Source organism: Falco cherrug, chromosome 5 (genome assembly GCF_023634085.1).
Source record: "Falco cherrug isolate bFalChe1 chromosome 5, bFalChe1.pri, whole genome shotgun sequence".
Classification (NCBI taxonomy): Eukaryota; Metazoa; Chordata; class Aves; order Falconiformes; family Falconidae; genus Falco; species Falco cherrug.
Window position 1 is genome coordinate 82,288,057 of NC_073701.1, and position 21,359 is coordinate 82,309,415.

The 21,359-nt window shown below is 45.6% G+C and overlaps 1 protein-coding gene across 1 annotated transcript; it reads left to right on the top strand.

The window, feature by feature from the left end:
* The first annotated feature begins 936 nt into the window (after window positions 1-936).
* Window positions 937-14,936, top strand: WNT16 (Wnt family member 16). Its single transcript, XM_055712789.1, has 4 exons — window positions 937-1,183; window positions 1,275-1,519; window positions 3,483-3,769; window positions 11,716-14,936. Exons 1-4 carry the CDS (start codon window positions 1,095-1,097, stop codon window positions 12,178-12,180), a joined length of 1,086 nt encoding a protein of 361 aa, XP_055568764.1. The 5' UTR covers window positions 937-1,094; the 3' UTR covers window positions 12,181-14,936.
* Window positions 14,937-21,359: the final 6,423 nt, after the last annotated feature.

Genomic DNA, 21,359 nt, shown 5'->3' on the forward strand with positions numbered 1-21,359 from the left:
AATACAGGGGGAACACCACATTTATGTGATTGCTTCTCAACATGTTGTACTCTTAAAAATGTACATCTGTCATTCGAGACGATTTATTGTGCTCTTTACTTGAAGCTGTTGTCAGTCCACAAGAATCGTTTCACTAATTTACAGCTGTGTCAAATCAAAGCCTTTACAGAGCTGCCATTTTATCCGGATTATTTTTAGCTCAGGTGTTTCACTGACACGGACGCAGCAATACGTTGTGATCAAGGAGGACCTGAGCAGCCAGACTGCCAAGAGCAGCTATTCATCAGGTGCCGGCTGACTCCTTGGCTTTTAATGCGTAAAATGAGTAACTAAAAATTACTGAGGTAGCCGCTGATAAGGCCGCCTCACCGCAGTTAACAGGAGCGGGCAAACGCTGTCCTGATGAATACTGATGCTGCCTTCTGGAGCCAGTTAGTGAATACCGCCAAATTATTAGGAAAAATTGAGTATAAAGTGTAGGGAGCGTCACGATTGCTTAACACCAGTATTTTGTGCCTCCTCTTCCCCCTGCGGATGAAATCACTGCGGACCCACAGGTTCCCTGCCTGCAGCCCGCGCTGCCGCGCCCGGACCCCGCCAGCAGCCCCCGCAGCCGCACGCAGCGCCGGGGCAGGGGCAGCGCGGCAGGGGGTGGGCGCGCAGCCGCTCCGCTCCCGGCCGGGACATGGCGGTGCTGCGCGGAGCGGTGCGGTGCGGAGCGGGGCAGTGCAGTGCGGTACGATGTGGTTCGGTGCGGTGCGGAGCGGAGCGGTGCGCAGCCCCCGCGCCCCGGCCCGCCCCGGCCCGCCCCGGCCCCCGGGCGGCCAATGCGCGGGCGGGGCGGGCAGAGCCGGGGCGAACGTCGAACGCAACTTTCTCACCTTGAAGGGGCCAAGCGCTGCCTGTGCTTCCCCGCCCGCCTCCCCGGGAGGGCCCTCCGACGGCCCGGGCTTCCCCCGCCAGCTGCCCTCCGCCCCCCGAGCAGGACAGAGCCGAGGCGGGGGGCGCCGCTGGCGATCATCCCCCTCGGTCCCCGCCGGCCGGGGCGCCGGGCGGCGGGCAGCGGCGGCGCGGCGGGGCTCGATGCGGCGGCCATGGGGCGCGGGCCCCCCCTCGGACCGTGCCTGCTGCGGGCGGCGCTGCTGCTCGCCCTCTGCCCCGCCGCCGCCGGCGGCACCTGGATGTGAGTAGCCGGGCGCGGGAGGGAGGGCTGCGCGGCGCCCGTCCCCTCGCGTCCGCCGGGCCCGGCGCTGACGGGGGGGCTGCTTCTGCAGGTGGCTGGGCATCGCCGCCGCCGGCGGGCCGGAGAAGCCGGGCTGCGCCAGCCCGCCGCTGAGCCGCCGGCAGCAGGACCTGTGCAGGCAGAAGCCGGAGCTGGTGCCCGCCATCCGGGAGGGAGCGCGCCTGGGCCTCCGGGAGTGCCGCAGCCAGTTCCGACACGAGCGCTGGGACTGCCGCTCGCCGCCCGCCGCCCGCCGCGGACCCGCCGCCGCCGCCTTCGGGCACCAGCTCAGCAGCGGTGAGTGCCCGCCCCGGCGGGGCCGCCGGAGCGCAGGTGCCTCCGCCGCCGGCCCGCCGGGGCAGGGAGGGGCGGGGGCTCGGCCGGCTGCCCCCGGCGGGGCTCGGGGTGCCGCGGGGCGGGCGTCGGGAGCGGCCGCAGAGCCGGCCGGGGGAGCGCCGTCGCGGCGGGCGGGCCCCGCACCGCCCCGGGAGGCTCCCGCGGGTACCCGAAGCGCGCCGAGCAGACAGAGCCTGCCGTTGGCTTTCCAGCAGTCTTGCCGCTGCTGCTTGCGATACTTGCTTGAGACGTCCGCGGGTGACGGTGCCCTTAACTACATCCACTTAACTGTGTTGAAATGCTGTTATTCTTAGGCTGACGTCGAGTTCATCCCCTTATGTCATAATTACTAAATGAGTGGGGTAATGACACACAGGATTTCAAAAAGGGCATTTGACTGCAGGTAAAAAGTCTGCGTGCAGCACCACAGGTGACGTGAATTGCTTCAAAAATGTATCACGTGTGCTCAGTTAGGCAGTATTGCTCGGCACAGCAAGACCAAAGCTGCTTTCATTGCGTGAACTAAAATGGGAATTACTGAAATTTACACTGAAAGAGGGACATTTTGTTTGTATGAAATGGCAGTATCAAAGGTCTTGATCCTGCAAGTGGTGTTTGAGTGCTGTGCTCCATGATTTCAGCATAGCCATTGATGTGAACTGATGTATTGCAGTACTTCATTTTGTGTTTGTGCAATCTTCGCTTCATACTACAACAGTGAAAAAGTGCCAAACTAACCATGAAAATGTAAAATGCGCAATAAAAAGTCAGGCACCTTCCTAAAAGGAAAAGAAAAACAAACAAACAAACAAACAAAACAACCAGGGAGCAGTTTACTGTGTGTAGCCATATGTAGTGTGTGTTAGTCCTCCTGTAAATGGGAAGGACTGTTCCTGTAGACCCTTGTGTCTACAGAGTGTCACCGCTATCCCACAAAGCCTCACTAGCATGCCCTGTGGAAGCATTTTATGGTGGTACCAGCACCACAGACTAATGCAAACGGGAGAAGCAAAAGAAACTTCCCTGCCTGTGAGCAGAAACTTGGGGGACTGGAAATAACAAATTGTTTTTACAACACTGAAAATCAGCACAGTGAAGCTTTAGCTACAGCTAACGGCCAGTCATTGATTTTCAGTTTGCTGCACACGGTTTAAAGATCTGTGTTTCGTTATACCAGAAGTCTCAGAGAACGGGGCTGGCTTAGGAGGCCCAGGCAGGTCCCTCCAGGATTCATCTGCCGTATAGTGTAACAGTTCAAGGCTTTCTATACTGCTGACTTTCCCATGGCCAGCTTGTTCTAGGAAAAGCACGTAGCCTAAATACCCTCGTGCCATCCTGATTTCTGCCTGGTTTAAGATTCTTGGGACTGTTTGCAGCCTTTGTGAATTAGAACAATCTCTATGTCTGCTAAATTTAGCATGAGGTAAGTTCTGGCCCTGCACCAAAGGAACCTGGGTTCCTGACAGCTTCAGGTTCCTCCTCCGAGATCTGAACTAACCTTTTCTTCCTTCTTCAAATCAATAGAAATAGTGAAAAGCAGAGTGGGGAGTAAGGGATTGGGGGCGTGGTTTGTTTGGGGGTTGGGTTTTTTTATTATTATTAAAGCTAAATGGCTTGAAAGTTTATGTGGCAAATAAAGTTCCCAACCAGATTTAGAAAGGAGTTACCAAAAATCGCATGGTACAAGCAGCCAGAAACAGCACTGTTAATCGCATGGTCATATGGAGAGGCCCCAAAGTCTTTCTTGGAAGTGAATATCTGCTCCTTTAAACAAGTTAACTCCACAGACCAAGCTGGGATGGCTTTAAACTTGTGACTGTTCCCTTTTAATAATAGTCTGGCTTGTAAAATCGCTTTCTATGGCTCCGCCAGGAAGGTAGTGAGAGGGAGTTATGAAGTAATATATTCGTGCCTTGCTTTGTAGGCACGAAGGAGACCGCGTTCATATACGCAGTGACGTCAGCGGGCCTCGTGCACGCGGTGACACGATCGTGCAGCGCAGGGAACATGACCGAGTGCTCCTGCGACACGAACCTGCGGCACGGCGGCTCAGCCAGCGAGGGCTGGCACTGGGGCGGCTGCTCTGATGATATCCACTACGGAATGTCGTTCAGCAGAAAGTTCCTGGATGTGCCCATGAAGAACGTAACAGGCAAGAGCGGGAGCGGACTGGCAGCGATGAACCTGCACAACAACGAGGCTGGCAGGCAGGTAGGTGTCACCGTTCAGAAGTGACAGCGGTTGCATGTTCGCCTGCGTTGACAAAGTGGCATCAACCGAACGAGGCCAGTCCTTGACTCCAGGTACAGATGGTGGCAATGGCAAGAGCAGCGCTGACATCGCCACAGCAAACGCATACAAACTGGGAATCAGAGCTAGTTTTAGCTAAGTAAACTCCACAGGTTATAATAAAATCCACAAAATAAGAATTAGACCTGACATGCTAATCCAAGTTATTTTAATCAGGTATTTGATAATCTGTAACAAACTTGAAATAGTCTTGTAACCAGCATAATAATACATTAGGATTTTCTTCACTGTTTATTCTGTTTTTATCATGACCTGCATTTTTAATTCTCTCTAATCCTGAATGAGCAGGCAGACTGGATAGGAGGCATTGTTAGCCACCCACGGTCCGGAGTCCCCAGCTGAGAGCAGAAGTCTAAAGTTGTTCAGAGAGGAAATCCAGAGTTAAACTTTTCTTTTAAAAGGCAGGATGGAAATGACACCTGTACTTTAAAGTAGCTCACTGGTTAGGGAAGTCATCAGAGAAGTGAGAGGAGACTGGTTTTGGATAACTCTTCTTCAGCCAAAAGGGCTTCAAACCCACGGTTGCAGAGGAAAAGTGTGAGTGGGTGGGTGACATCGGGTCCTCCTGTCCTGTTCTGCAGAGGATGCAAAACAGCCCGTACAGGGAAATGTGAGTCCATAATTTAGTGCTTGGGGCTTACATCCAGAACGGCAGAGACTTGGATTCTGGTTCTTGCTTGAAAATTACTTTCTCTGCTTTACCTTGGAGTTTTTAACTTCATAAGGGTTTAATGGTTCTTTCTGGCCCCATAACACTTTAAATCTGTTCTGCTCGGTGACACAGCTGTAACTAAAGAAAAGAAATGGAGACCCTCTGGTTTTGACTACCCATATTGATGGACTCCATTGTAACTCAGTAATTTCCTATAGCCAGAATCAGAATCAGTGGGTTTTACTGAAAACAACTTTCCTATCCAGCATAGACAGGGAATAGTCATAGTAAGCATAAGAGCCATGGTAGTATCATTGCAAAGTATTTTAATTTAAACTAACTTTTGCAGTTTACAAGGTAACACATGCTATTTAATTTCATTGAGTTATATAGTTGGAAAGCCGGAAGATCTTTCAGGGACATAGGCCCTTTTCAGGGCTGAAGTAGAAGAAGCAAACGTTAAACGTGATTAGATGCTGAGAACAGTTACTATGAGTTTAATTAGATGCAGTCAGCTAAATCATCTCCAAGGAAGGGTGGTTGGTATTGTGTAGTAGGGGATGTTAATAAGAACAGAAGATTAAATGATTACTTCCTTAGAGAAAGAGCAAAGGGTCATCTATCACATTTGTAGAGAGAGGTAGTTAAGGGAGGATATAATAATTGCCGTAAACTTCTCTCTCTTTTTTAATGATTTTTAGTAGACAGTACAGATAGGAATTTTTGTTTTAATACTCATGTTTGTCATTAGACAGTGCCATTTACTCGGATTAGGGTGACAGTGGAAGTGTAGGGAAGAAGACTGCAAGGCTCCAGAGGCGCTTCAAAGAGAAAGATGTTTTTTCTGTGCTCTGGTGACAGCGACACAGGTCTTTTCTGTGATACCCTGTTGTCTTGTCTGCCTTTAGCTTGATGTTAGCAGCAGCAGTAGTTTGCTGTCCTTCTGTCTTCGGTGACAGTGTTTTGTGCTCTTCTCGTACCGTTCCTTGTGCCCGTCACTCATTGCTGCAGGTGTGCCAGCACAACCGGCTGGAGCCTTCGGCTTTAACCACCTCCGCTCCTTGCCCCCCTTCCCCCTGCCCCCCACCCCCCAGAATACCTAGGAGAGAGACTTTTGGTGTTGCTTTCTTTAAAGTTGTATCTGTCCCCTGATCTCATCTGTAGCGGTCACACAGACAGCTGAGCCGCCCACGTCACAGGGGAAGGACGGACTGGCAAAGGGGAATTGTGCATTCAGCTCAAGAGAACGTATTTTCTAACAGTGAGCTAAAGCTACAGGGGATTGGAAGATGTGGTTAAGTGAGTCTTCATTTGCCATGAATGGTATTTTTGAACAGGATCTGAGTTATCTTAGGTGTCAGCTGTAGGCATGAAGATATAATAAATTCTGAGTCCACGTCTTTAATGTCGGGCAGCTATAGTATCTTCTACTACTATTTGTGTTGAGTGGTACTTCTTACCATATGGGACATCATGATGTCAGTGTTTTAGACTAGGCTGTCAGTCTCTGGCAATGTGGTAGAATCTGGCCCAACAGAATCTATTAGGTCCTGAGGACCTTTTGGGGTTTCAGGCTTTTCATGATCCTGAGCTCTCCAGCAAGCTGTCACAGGCTTATTTGGTGTGCATGATACATACGCTCATTCCCTTTCTGAGACACTGTGTGTTTTTTAAAAAAAACATCCACTACAAGCCTGAAAGACCAGAAGACCCTTATTTCACTGATTTTGTATCAATGGTATATTTGTTGTTCATTATCTTGGAAGAAAACACACAGAGTAGTCAGCTTCCATACACAAATGTTTTGTAACTTAATGGCAAACTGTATGGTAAAGCAAAAATTTTTACCACTGTCCAGAGTGAAAGAGAATGTTTATTGTTGGTTCTTGGGATTTCTAGCAGCAATATTAGCTGAAGTAAAGTTCAGCAGATCTCTTCATTTTTGTAGTTTCAAAATCCTCAACTAGATGTTGGAAAATGTTGACCTTTGTGTTTTGGTGCTTACAAGAAGGATTTTTTGCAATATATTTTGGTACCTTATGACCTTTTGTAGCAAATACTATCATGTTCCTTGTTCTGTGTCTTGCAAGAGCCGTCTTTCAGGGACAATACTTCTGTATTTGTTTGGACTTACTAATGGAACTGGTATGTGTAGAATTCTCTTGTTCCTTTCCCACTTCCATACAAAGTGCGATTTTACATTTCTACATCTCATAGTTAAATCCAACATATATCAATTATTTTAAAATAGTAAGGATCCTTCGACTGAGGTGACCACTGTTTAGGATACTAACCTGAACCTCAGAAGATCCAGATTTCACTCCTTATTCTGCCACAAGATAAATGTTCGTAATCTTTTAGCACTGTAAGTTCAGTGTACTTAGATGTGCATCCGTGACTTGGGCACCTCTGCTCCTTATATAAAAGGATGAGAGGAGTCGGGCACTATGGGTTGACTGTTATTGTATTGGTATTTTTTTACTGATGGAATAATTCTGCTCAGTTTTCCACTTGTGGAAATATATTTGATCTATAGGACTTGTGTTCTGACACTGCAATATCTTGTCTCATCAGAGAGTTTTATTTTTACTGATACTTGTGGGTTAGTAACAGACCCATCAGCAGTCTGCAAGTGTTCTTAAAAGTGCTGTACCTCCGGTAGGATATGTGCTTGTCTTCATCAGTAGTCCTATTAGTTCTACCGGCGGCTTAAACTGGGATTTTGATCGCAGACATCAGTTTCCATTGCAAAACAAGTACTGGCAGCCCCTGTCTCACTGCTGAGAAAGTGCCTGCAAACAGAGAGCTTAGCTTGGAGCTACTAAGTGTTAATTGGCATTGAGGGGTACACAAACTGTGATCCACTGACACTCTCCTTCGCTGCAGACCAGTCTCTGCTTTCTGCCCATCCGCCTGCTCAAACTACACCTTCCCACCCCACACTGCTCCCTCTGTTAATTGCATTGGAGCAGTGAAAGGAAGTCAGTTTAAAGAAGTTTCTACAGGGTATTTTTTAACACAGACCAGTATTCAGCACTGTATTCATCACTTAACCCTGCACTCTTGTTGCACTAGAACCACCAGGGCTGAGGGCAACGAGCGGCAACAGGGGCAAGAGGAGCTGCTCAGGTGGGTTTGTAGCTGGATGCAACGCGCGTGGATCCAGCTCAGTTCAACACAAATCATCTCCCACAAGCACTCAGTCACTTCCATGACCTGCCTAAAGAAACCTGAAAACCTGCCCCAGCTCGCACAGGACACTTCTATCCTCTGTGTTTCTGTGAGTAACATTGCTCCTCTGAAGTTGTCCGTGAAATTTTGTTCCTTAGGGAGAGTCCTTTCACAGTTTCATGAATAACTGAAAAAAAAAATCACTCTGTGAATCTAAAGGTGTGGAACTGAGCACTGGTGGTGGAGTCAGTCTGGAAGTCACGCTCACAGTAACTCTGCATCCCAGTAACTCCGAGGGCTGCTGAGACACAGGCGTGCACTGCAGCTGCATCCCACCACAAGGCTGCGTTGGCTCTATAGGCACCATCTTTGCAAGAAAACAGCAAGAGAAGATACCAGCTCCTAAATTTTGCCAGATGTTCAACTATGGGAGTTTGTTCATTAAAGTTCACATGACAGCCTGAGATACAGCGGCGTGTGTTGTGATCAGCCAAAGCAGTATGTCAGTTCCCTGTGCTGGCAGTAGATGCAACCCAAGATACGCTTGAGTTCAACCAGAAAACTTGCCCATCCTCACAGCTAGGAAGCAATAGCCTGGGGTCATGTGCAACTGTGATGACGCCATAAATCATTCTAAAACAGAGTGCATCAAAGCTCCCTGTGAGAATCCTGAGCAGCACAGAATAAAAACGCAAATGTATGTAACTTCTGTGGATGTTCTCAGTCCTTCCACACTCACATTTGTAGTTCTTGCATTCATCTGATTGGCCATACACTGATAATATATGCTGCATTTTTTGTAATTTGATAACAGCCCAAGACTCCAGCATCAGTTTCTGCTCCTGTTTGGAAAGTCTGTCTCACTTTATTTTCATTAATTCATCCTTAGAGAAAGACTCTTGAGTGTCATCTGCTGGGCTGCTTGCCCACCTGGAAGTAACTTACCCTTAGCACCTAGCAGGTATGTCCAGTGCTTCTTCTGACAATTTCTGGATCCTTCTGCTTCATCCAGATTTTATTATGCCTGATTCCAGCAGGTTTGGAAGTGTACTTCTTTATCCAAGCAAAATGTTATATTTTTCTCCTGTTGTTTCTTCCCTAGTTGTTACCCTGTCATACTGCAGTGAAAGCAAGGATTACACCTGTAACCTTATAAATCTTATAGCACAAAGTGATTTCAAAGTATCTTGAGATTTTAGTTATTTGCCTTGATACAAATAATTAATCATTAGAAACTGGAAAATATTATTAAATCCCTTTTGTTCATAAATTGTGTGTAAAATTTACCTTCTGATACTGTATTTCTTTTTTTCCTTGACATTTTATTCTAAGACTTTCTGTCCTTGGATCTCAAATTCTCATCTGCCTTAATCACTGTTACATCCTAACGATGCATATTCTGACTACCCAGTGATTTCCTTATTGATAGATTCTTGAAATACAAGCTCAAGGTCAAGTCTGTTCTATTAAACAGAAACTAACCTGTGAAGGAGAGAAGATAACGACCCACCAGAATTACTGCCGGTTGATTTGCCATTGAAAGAGTCTACATGTGCTCTGGGGTGAGGGTCTGCTTGTTGCAATGTTCTTATTTCTTCCAGGATAGGGAAAATTCTCCAATCCCAAAAGCGATCCACAGCGTCTGGAAATACCTCCTGTACCGGTGCATGGCTTCACCAGGTGTAGCTTGCAAAGGCAAATGGCTGTACGAGGTCAGGCCATCCACCTACTCTTTAATGCTAATTCTTTGAATGCCTTGCTTGTTTGGCTTCCGTAGTAACCTCTGCCAACAAATAGGTCTTGTTCATTCACCAAAGATGTGACTGCAAGCAAACACTTTGGTCATGTGTATTTTTAATAATGTTTGTAGAGTTATATGTAAATACCAACTCAGGCTTGCGTCAATAACTTTGTGGCAGAATGTGCCAGGAGGCCTCAGCTCCAAACGAAATCAATGGATTTAACCCCATTGCATCCCTCCTAAACTTCGGTGACCGCATTCACCATGAGGAAAAGTCCCAGTTTAACACACAGGGTAGAAACAGCTCATTTTATCTGCTCCGTGCCTTGACTAGCTCTGAAAATTTGAGGATGGCATTTGTGCTGCCTGAGTGGCAAACAGGCAGCCTGGGACTTGGGTTTATTTCTGGTCCTGCACGGGGTCAGTAGAGCTCGGTAGGATTTCAGGGCTCTGATATCACCAGAGAAATGAGGCTTAGGAACAGGCACAAATGAAACTTCTTTCTCAGGCAAAACCAGAGGAGGGAGTTGGATAGATTTGGCTTCTATTTTTTTCTTCCCTAAGGCAGTTTGAGAAAGATGTAGATTGACGGCAGTTAGTATTTGTGGGGGCTGTGGGGTAAAGGAAGGTTTAGGGTGAAATGTAATAAACATCATGAAGTTGGGGGTGGGATGGTGAGGGTGGGGGTGTTTTCTTCCCCATTTTGTGGGAAATAGTGGTTTCTGCACAGAGGAATAATTTGAAACTGTATTGGCCTTGCTGCATGAGAAATTTCAAGGGAAATTTACTTTGAGTTAATTTAAATGTCACACTTTCTGTTACATTTCCCAATTGCCTTGATTGTGGAAATTAAATATGGGGGGGAAGGTAAGTAAAACAGAAGACGGTAACATGGGCTTTCCACACCATTAACCAGCAGCCCGTAGAGTCCACATGATGGCTTCAGAAAGTATATTGATGGAAAGGTAAAGCAAAACAAAACCAAAATTACAATACCTTGTCCTTTTGCTGTATCTGTGCATGCGATGATTTCTTCTCTGCAGTTTTCCAAACTCTAATGTGAGATGTGTCACAATTGTATAATTTTATACTATGACTATTGGGTATTCCAGAAGGAAGTATTTTATTGATTGTCTGCTGACTATTTGAGTTGTAGTCCCATGTAAAGAAAATTACTACTTGTTTACAGATTCCAGTTCTTTGAGGCTTGGTCTCCTGTAAACTGAGTCAAAATTCTTGTGTGTTGCAAAAGCTTAACGCAGTGCTGCAGACTGCTGTTGTTGGTCAGACAGTTACTGCTGAGCCCAGTGCTTGCTTCTGTAGGGGCGTGGAAAAGTCGCCCATCTAAGGGCATTTTAATGTTGGTAATAACTGTGGAAATTTTGTGAAAATGTTGAAAGTTATAAAAGTAATATGAATGCAGCTATCAAATTGTGTTAAATAGAGCCATTGCAACTGAAACACTAGAAATGTGTGATAGTACTAGTATGCCTGAATTACAAGAACAGGGCTTGATCCTGTAAGTGAGAAGCACCTGAGATCTATTCCAGAATACCTGAGCTGAAGACACCTCTGCTGAGCTATAGTGGCTCCTTTGATTGACAGACTTTCTGCGGAGCTCAGAGATGTGAGCATCCTCCTGCTTTTCCAGCACAGGTCTGCCCCGAGGTGCCTCCAGGCTGGACGTTGCGCTGCTGCAGGTGCTGAGCCGTGCTGGTCACACAGACTCTGTTGTGCGACCTCAAGCCGTTCCTGTGGCCTGAGTTACAGACTGTCGTGAGTGTTTAGCGACCTTGATGGTAGCTGCAAGGCACCCTTAAAAGGTGGCATAGACCTGCCCAGTAAATGTTTCCGATGTGGGAACAGTGCCGTTACCTGCTCTGTCCGTGCTTCCCCTCCTGCTATTCCCCATGACAACTGTTTACATTCCAGCGGTGGGAGGAGTGACACAGGACATGTCCTTTCAGGTATTCAGGATTTTCCAGAATGAAAAGCCAGCCAGAAATACAAGTTTTCGTTATTGTGATTCAGTATGGCTACGTTACTGCCATTGCAAAGTGCAAATGCAGAGCACTTCGGAAGATCTGGCTTCTCATAGTGGGGGTCCGGAGTTGGAAACCTGATTTCTAACACGTATCCTCCTGTGTTCTGGCTTGCCATTCTCTGAAATGGCAAAGGTAGCTGTAATATCAAATACTTTGGGACCTCTGTGTTACTGATGTCAGGCAGTATTCCTAATGAATGGAAGACCACCTCCAAATGTCGTTCTTCCTTTGCTTTCAGGCTGTAGCGAAGCTGATGTCAGTGGATTGCCGTTGTCACGGTGTTTCTGGGTCCTGCGCGGTGAAAACTTGTTGGAAAACAATGTCTTCCTTTGAAAAGATCGGCCGGTTTTTAAAGGATAAGTATGAAAACAGCATACAAATATCAGACAGACTGAAAAAAAAGCTACGCAGGAAAGAGAAAAGCCAACGGAAAATACCAATTGGGAAAGAAGACCTGCTGTATGTGAACAAATCGCCCAATTACTGTGTCGAAGACCAAAACCTGGGGATTCCTGGGACTCAGGGAAGGGAATGTAACCGCACCTCGGAGGGACCCGACGGCTGCAACCTCCTCTGCTGTGGGCGTGGGTACAATACCCACGTGGTCAGGCACGTGGAAAGGTGTGAATGCAAGTTTGTCTGGTGCTGCTACGTGCGCTGCCGGAGGTGCGAGACCATGACTGATGTACACACCTGCAAATAAGAGGAATTACAGAAAACACGGCTAAACCCTCCTGCACTGTTTGGTACACACAATGCCGCACAGGCAGCAATTACTCTTACCATGTGGGATCGCAGGGGGGATCAGCCTCGTGGGGAACAGCATTGCCAAGCAGTGGGTAGCCCAAGCATCTGGCATATGAAAGAGCAACCGAGTGAACAGCAGCCTGCATGCAGGGACAGCTAAAACAACAGAAAGGGGCGCCTGATGACACATATGACCATGTAAATCCATGAGCAGGGACAGACCCTAAACTTTCCAAGTCTTTAGTAGCCGTAACGTCCTGAAGATCGATGTGGTCAGTAGGCGTAGTGGAGAAAACTCAAGATCTCGTTAGCCAGAGGCTGAAGAGTTAAAAGGGCATGTAAGATATAATCCTTATGTCTGTATTTTTAAAACTGCAACTAGATGGATCCACTAGATGGTTCATTTCTGCAGGCCTAAAAAAAAGCAAAAGGTAGGGGAAGTGTTCTGCTGTTGACCATGAAGCATTTGCTTTGCAACCCTTCGGGAAGCTATCTTCTGCATAATATGCAGAAAAGCATCTGGTACGGGGAAGCACGTATGACTGCAGAGAGCCAGGCACTGCCTGAGTGGACGAGGAGGGTCCGTCAGTGTGGAACAAGCTGTGTCCAGAGCAGAGCAGCTGGAGCACAGCTTGATGAATGTGAACGGTGTACCAAATAGCAACCTCGGGATTTTTTATAGGTTGTCTTTCAAATGCAGAAAGGACAGGTCTGAGGAGGGACAGAAATACAGTTCGATATTTGAAGGAAATAAAATCCTTTTGCAGGCATTTCCTCAGTATCTGCACACACAATCAGCTGATCATCACCCCACTGTTGGACTGCATGCAATCACCTGCTACGTTCAACCATCTCACTGGTGGTTCACCATCATTTTCACAATTATCCATATGAGATTTAGCCCAAAGAAATCTGCCATAAAGTAAAAGGTTTTTTAAAACATTGCTTTCTCTTACAGAAGCAGCAGCTAGAACTTTTCATTAGGTTGCACCCTCATACACAGTGTAATTTCTGGATTGGCTCACACCACTAAAATATTTAAACTGTTATTGATAACATTTTCTCCCCCTCCATATGTTGGCTCAGTTTTCTTTTACATCTGTGAAAGGTTGTTTATTTTTATGCAGTGATTTAATGCCTGGCTTAAAAAGCAACATGTGAAAGGATTTCTGTTGTTTAAATGTGCAAAGACCTATTTTTGATAAGACAAGAAAGTTTATATTTTGTAAATATTTAAATTATGCAAGTTATGTAAAAGGTTTCCAGAACAAATGTGATAAGAATACAGCCTTTGACATTTGTTTGTTAGATATTCATTACTATTGTAGTAGCCTTTAACTGATCTTTATGTGCATGTGCAGGGGGAAATTAGTTAGAGAATTACATGTGTTCTTTTTTTACCATCAGGGTGCTTATAATTATTTCAATTAATACACACTTACTATGATTTTCTAAATGATCAGCTAATTATTATTCTGTGTACTTTTTTTATTCTTTTAAATTATTTTACAACCTCAACTCCAGCGGTAAATACAGAACTCCCACTGACATCAAGGGGACTTGCAAGGGTTTGCAATCCCTTGACTGATTCCACACAAACAGTCAGTTTTTAGAAGGAAATCATATTAGACAGTTTGGTTGAGGCTTTCCAAGTTATTTTGAGGAATTAATTTCCTCATTGACATTTATTTTCCCATGAAATATGGTGACCAGATTCCCTGTCACTCTTTATTGGACATGTAGCTCAGGAAGAAGCAAACAAAACCTGTGTTGTGGTACATCATTGCCTTATGTGGACTGTTTTAGGAACATCAGTTCAGCAACCAAGAAGTCCTTTATCTGATGGTTCTTTTTGGACCTTCCCTCCACATCTGGCCAGTCTGTCTCCATTGACCTAGCCAAATAATTATGCTGAGGCCACAAAATCTGCGATCTGTGGGAAGGATTTTCAGCATAGCAGTTTCTGTCACCAAAGGATTCAATACCCTCCCTGTGAAAACTTGGATGGGGAGGACACATCCTGGTGGAAGACCCTGAAGAGAAAGTTGTGAAGCCCCAGGTGTTCCCATCTTCCAGCAAGGAAAGTAAACCCACAGGCTCCACAGGCTGTGCCACAGCACCTATCAGCCACACGGATGGGACATGCTGCTGTTCACTATTGGTATGAAGGTGGTGTAGAGACCACCTCTCTCTCTTTCTGCATCTGTCCTACACCAAGCTACTGGCAGAGGTAAGTGCCTTGGTTGCCTTACGTGAGACTGCTCCTCGCCGTACCTACCGCTGCTGAGTTCCGTGCTGAGATCACCACCGTTTTGTTGCATGGGGCTCCAGCAGGGAGATGGAGATCTCCTGAAGAAGCCCCAGTCTGTGTCTCAAAACTACCTTAGCTTTTCCCGCACCTAAAGGTTCTAACACACCTGATCTGTAAAGGAAAATCACCAATGTACTTCTTGTATGCCTTAACTCCTGGCAGGGGAGAAAATGGGGAGAAAATGGTCCTGGACTCCTGGATTTAAGATCAGCCTCAGGGATTTCACCAGGAGAAAATCTCAGTGAGCTGTTTCTGTGGATTTGAAGGGGAAGGGCACTCACAGCATTGCAAGGAGACGTGGGGCACTCATGATGCAGCCAGAGCAGTCAGGGTGTCTCTTGCCTGCTTGGCTAGCCAGTATTTAACACTGCATTATTTTTGAGAGGTCATCTAGTTAAAAAAAAAAAAAAATATATCTTTTTGTTCTTAAATGTTGTTAATAAAAGATTTTTTCTGGTTTTGGGGGGGGGGGGAAGTTTATTTTTTCAAAGAATTACAAAAGACAACAAAGGTGAGTGGTAACACACTTGGTTTATGAAACCTACAATGGCTGAGCAAGCAAGGTAATGGGTTTGAAGCTTCGCTGGCAGCCGAAGGTCCCATCTTGCCTCTGAGGAGCTGAAGAGAGCTGTTTCATGGGAGGTGGCATTGCCCTTTCTGTAGTGAAGGCAGAGCACCGGTGAGAGCAAGCACATGCGGTCTGGGGGGGCTGCTGCTCGCTCTCCTGCTGCACTAACGTCGGGGCTGGGGGGGCGAAGCACAAGCGAAGCTGAGTGTGTTGGGGAGACTGGAGCATGACCCCCCTCTTTACCTACCACAGCTGAAACTGCAGTTTAAGTTTAGCGCCATGCAGCTCTGGATGGGCAGTATCTGTAAAAGCAATTCTGAACAGGATCAGGGTCCGTAGTGGCATCGGGAATTAGCTGACATCTATTGCAGCATTTATTCCATAAAACTGCCTTTATTCCTTCCACACTCTGGAAAAGCTTTCCTTGGGTGAGAGCGAGAGGGAAAACCATCTGCAAGACAGCGTGCCCTCACCTTCAAAGAGGAGCCTATGTACAAGATACGTGGTTCAGCTACTTTTGTGGGCATATGGCACTGGGATGAATTTCATTTACTCAGTTTAATAGGATGGGGTTTTTTCCCAGTGCTGGGACAGAAGGGTCAAGGTTGTTGACTTTGAAAACATAGATTTATAATACCCTTGTATAGCTTTGCAATAATACATCCTTTCTGTTTGAGAGGAGTCACGTGTGTGCTTATCTGAACAAGCAAGATTAGGAAAAAAATTGGAAAGACATTCACAGTTTGAGTGGGGGAAAGGTCTTATCTCTGTCCTGTTCTCTCACACCACCCTTTTATGCATGGAACAGCAGTTTGTGAAAAGTAGCAAACCTATGAAAAATGCCACAAGTTTACTTTTTGAAGAAAGGATAATAGTAACCTGAAAGTGAAAATGACATATGCTGTTTTGAAAACAGAAATGCACGTGCACTGGCTGCATATTTTAAGAGAAAAGTTGTGCTGTTGACTGAAGTGCTGACATACTCTGAGGAGTTACTGCAGGAACGCAGCTGGTCCGTCTGCCCACGTGCCAGCCTGTGCATGCACTGGCAACTGAAGAACACCATCGTGTCCTTGCCTGTTGGAGATCCCTTGTCAAAGGATGTTTAGTAAACAGAGATTGTCTCCATTGCTATCAAAATGCCTCTTTTCAGTGAATGACAAGTATGTGAAACATATGTGTAAAGTAAACAGTAACAATTAGCACTGGTCATGCAAAGGAAATGATGCTAAAGGACATCTGCTTTGGCTGAGGTTTCTGACAGAGTTGAGATGCTTGATTTCATTGAAGGATGAGGTTTCACGAGACAGCAAACTTGACTTTAGGGCAGTTCCTCATAGACCAAAACCATCATGGCTAGGTCACGTAAAGTGCTGAACCTATACCAGCTCACTCTGCTGGCTAGAATTTATTAAAAACATACAGAAGGATCATCCCACTGTGGCAGACTTCATGACAAATTAGGCAATCTTTGTCTGAGCCCTCTAACTTATGGCAGATATAACACAAGGTGGAATAGCAGGAAGTATCAGAGTGGAATAAATGTTATTATTGGTTCTACATAAACTGCCAAAAAATGATAACTCTGAATCCTCTCCTGACTGTGCCTCGTCTGTCCTGCCAGGTGATCTGGAGTGCCCAGATCCAGTAGCAGTAGTAACAGTGAATGCAGTATCATGACTTTATTTTTCATTTCATGCAAGGATTTGCAATAGCAATTTTTAGGATTTTACACACTTCTACAATTTTTACTGTTAGTCAGTCAGCACAGGCAGACAATAGCTAAGAACACCCAGCTGAGAAAAAAAAGGTTCACACCTATACATCTAATGAGCGTCACTAAGGAGGGCAGTAGTAGTAGCAGTGGTGTTCTGACTATAAATGGGAAACGGGAGAAATTACTTGCTCAAAATCACTTGCAAAAGCAGTGGCAGACCTAGGTTGTTTTGGTTTTTTTTTTTTTAAAAAAAAAAAGAATAGGCAGGTCTCCTGATCATCAACATAATGCTTTGGCTACCTGGTCACTGCATTTGTTTCTCAGCCCATGTACTTTGAAAGCTGTGGTTTGCCAGTTGGGACTGTACGGTAACCATCTTGAGTCGTGACTACTGGGCAAGTCCTGCTGCAGACCCCAGTGCAATTTTTTCAAGGACAAGCAAAGACTAAAATACTCAGTTGGCTAAAATTGCACTTCCTAAACATGGCCTCCTGCGGTTCATATTTCTGGAAGTCAAATAAGCTGTTTTCTCACACACAAATGACAAATTCAGCCTGTGAACTCTACATTAATGCTGCAGATAATTAGTGCTAAAATACCTATGCCTCTCCCAGAGTCTGCTGTTACACTGGACAGACAACTGTGTGATTCCACGGATAGTTCTGTTAAATAAATAACGATTTACTCAGTGGAGAATGAAACGGGAATTAAACCTCTCTGGCCACCATGTCAACTCTGCAAGGCTGGGAGCAGGGCGGCAGGTAGGAACATGAGACTGCAGTTGATGTCACGGCTAGCAGGGAACACTGCCTGGTGAGCCCTCCGGCCGAGGCTGGAATCTGCATGCCAGGGCTGACTGCAAATGGGTGGCCATCTGCGGAGGGGAGCTATCACTTTGCACAGCACAGAGGGGTAACAAATGAAGTGCCTGGGAGTGTGAAGGCAGACACACAAGGGGAGCTCAGATGCACTAACCGAACTGGAGAAGGACGGGTCCCTTACAGGGCAGTGCCACATACCTTGTGAAACCTGCTGCTGAACCTCAGCCTGCAAGCACAGAACGGCTTGTCAAGAACAGCTTGTCACAGGCTAAAAGTTTGGAGCCTGTCTCAGGGTTTGGCCATCTCATCTTCCTCTCAGCCTTGCTATGCTCATGTAATGTTAAATGAACTGCACTCTCCCTTGTTAATACTTCAGGAATCATCAGCTTTTTTTTTTTTTTTTTTTGGTAATATCAAGCTATGTGCATATCCGGATGCCTTAACTAAAATGCTGAAACTTGTGATTGGGTAAGATTTTTACAGTCATTTTCCCCAAAGTCCTGAAAATTTCTATTTGTGGAGCAGAGCACAAACACATTTCATGAGCATTTCTGTTTTCTAGAGAAAATGCTTGACACTATACTAGGGTTTAAAACCAGATTGCGTTATTATCTACATGGATGATGATTTCCCCTCTGTGGCAAAAGGTACATTGTACCTCATGCCAGCAGCACAAAACAGCTGACAACTGACACAATGTCCCATCCTTTTGCGTGGCCCAATCTGCCCCATAATCTAAGAAATTAATTTGACACTCTGTTCTGTCTCAGCATGTGCTAAACAATATTTTGATGTTAAACATACTGAGTTTTTAGTATATTACGAAGAGAATCAACGTGCAGAGGAACACAACATCAAGATACTACTCAATTCCATTTTAAGATGTGTTACTTGACTTTTTAAAAAATGATGCTGGCTAGTCATTGGTGCTTATGCCAATGGGAGCAAACCCAGAAGTTACCTGGAACTTGGAGAACTAAGTCTTACTCGTGCTGATTTTGAAGTTTTAGCCTGTAGTTCCGTGGCAGGCTGGGTTTGCCTGCCAGGTTGGCCAAGTGTGTGCCCAGGCTCCCTACCCCCTCCCCTGACACCAGCCCCTCCATCGGTTTAACGACATGGGTCACAGAAACCCTCCGCAAACGAGAGAAACAAGAGACTTGGCTCAGTTTGGAGCAGCAAACTGCAGCAGGGACGTGGCAGTAAGAATTCAGGGAGATGAACAGGGGTTGTACATCCTTGAGCTGACTGCGCTGCCAATGTCAGAATATTGTCCAAATGGGGTTTCACACTTCACGTACATTGAAAACTCCAGGCTTTTAACATAAAAGAAATCAATGAAACCAAGACCCACACAGCACAAATGGAGAGTATTTGACAGAAGTTCTACAAACAAAGCAGCTAGTGAAATAAACCCACTTCAGTGATTTCTGTTCAAGAGATTTAGGTAGAACCAAAGTTCTGGGATTATCCAATGCTACAGCCACCTCCTGTAGAAGTTTTACGATCCTTCGCAATGTGCTATAATACAGGAACCCTCTCAGGAGAACAAGCAAGCCATCTACAGTACGAAGGGTTGATGGTTCAGGGCAGACACATTTTCCATTGATCAATGATTTTATAAGTAACCCCTTGGAAAAGCCCTCCTTGTTTTTGGTCACTCAGGACTAAACAGCACTAAGGCACGACAGAACAGTACTGTACTCTCTGCTGAGACCGTATTTGGGATAATACAATTTTGACCACTTAACATAATCTTGAAATATTAGTTGGGCTCTGTGGTTTTTTTTCCATTTGCTGATTGCCCCATAATTGCAATGCTAAGAAACCACTCCAAACTTCCTGCATTGTAGTGCAAAATCAACAAGAGGAACAGAATTAACCAGCTGCTTTGGGCTGCCTCCAGGGATCAGAAATTTTCCATAGAGAATGGAGCGATTTCTGTGCATTTTATATAGTAGACAATGTAGCTGGACTATTACAGTGCTCTATACTGATCCCCACCTCTCTTCATATATAGTCTAAAGCCCTGAAAGAAAGTTTTCATTTCCACGTACTTCGAAGGATAATAAACAGATGATGTTGATTTATTAATACACTACAAAGCTTAATACAAGGTGTAGTTACCCACATTGTGTGGTAGAAGCTTTTAAGGCACCTATGAGGGCTAAGCTGTAAAAGCCAAGTTTTCCAGTGGAAAGGATGATTCAGCTGCCAAGATCTGGGAACATGAGGGTGTACTGATAAAGACAATGCTGAAATATTCAAGGCCAAGGAAGATAATTAGTCAGAAAGGATTGCTGCAGCATTTGGTAAGAAAAAAACATTTGCAGGCTACGTTCCACAGAAGACAGCACTCCCTCCCACTGCCATCCACCAAGCTGAAAGAGGAGACGTGATTTCTCCTCAGCTGGGAGGGCTTTTTTTCATGTCAGCGAGGTTGTAGCTATATCCTGCTATGGACAACACCCTAAAAAGGAACAGACCTTTCTGAGGGAATGGGTAATTAAAGATTTACAGATTATTGCAACCTTGAAAGGATAAACACAAGATTAAAGGAACTGTGTTGCATGCTTTAGAAAGGAAAAGATAGGGCCAGGAAGAATGTAAAAGAAATCCAAGAGGAGAGTCATCAATTTTTAACTTGCAAAGAAGTAATCAATTTTCAGCAAAGAAGATTTTGATAGTACATGAGACAACCTATCTGGATGGATAGTTAAGCACAGAAAGAGGCATCTGAAGAACCTGTTTTAACCTGAGTTGGTGAAGGATGCATTAGATCTTGTTTGCAAGGCTGAGAGGGCTGACTATAGGAGCAGCAAGGAGGGACTAAAAGTGGGATTAAGCGAATATTAAAATAATGAAACATCTCAAGTAGAGCACATTCTTTCTTGCCATTCTTCTTTTTTTTTTTCCTCCAGGGAGGCAGCAGCAGGATGTGGTCACTGAGCCCAGGTCTTTGTGCCCTTCTGGCACGTTGCTCAGCAGGCGAGAAGCAAGGTCTCGCATATCCCTAGTACAGCATCAGGAGCCACCGACACCTCATGGCATCACTGAACAGGCTGAGAGCTGTTCTTGCACCTTCCTGCTTCCCATCCAGCCTTCCAGGTGTCTTTTTTAATTTTCTTAGCAGTCCCCTTGTACTAAGGCTAGGCTATGGCCTTACAGACATAAAACTGAACAGGATTTCATCAATAAAAAGTCCCTTGCTTGGTATGCACCTTAGTCATGACCCAAGTCAGTTTAGGGAGCAACTACAGCCCTTCCCACCCTTACACAGGCAAGTCACTCAGCACTTGGGTGGCAGTATTACCACTTATTTCCCCTCCTGAAGTTGTCCACCTGGCTTCTATTTTATTAATAAACTCATTCTTGAAAAGCACTTAAGACTGCAGAAAATCCAAACAGTTCAGGAGACATTACATACACACCAAGCATTTAGTAGTCACGTCACTGTTTGAGGGAACCAAGTCCCACAGTAAGACATCTGGAAAGCCAAACATGCTTAGCAAAAGGAAGCTTTTTCCAAACTAGCACTTGGGAAACTAAAGCTGTAAAAGGCTCTGCTGTTTACAGAGAAGGGGTGGGATGGGGTGGGGTGTGTGCGGGGGAAAAAAAAAAAAGTTTGATCATGAAAGACATTAGGAAAGATGCAGAGGGCATGTGAAGGCAGAAACCCCTGTCAGCTTCTTTCTTAAGACTCCTGTTATCCATGTAAAGC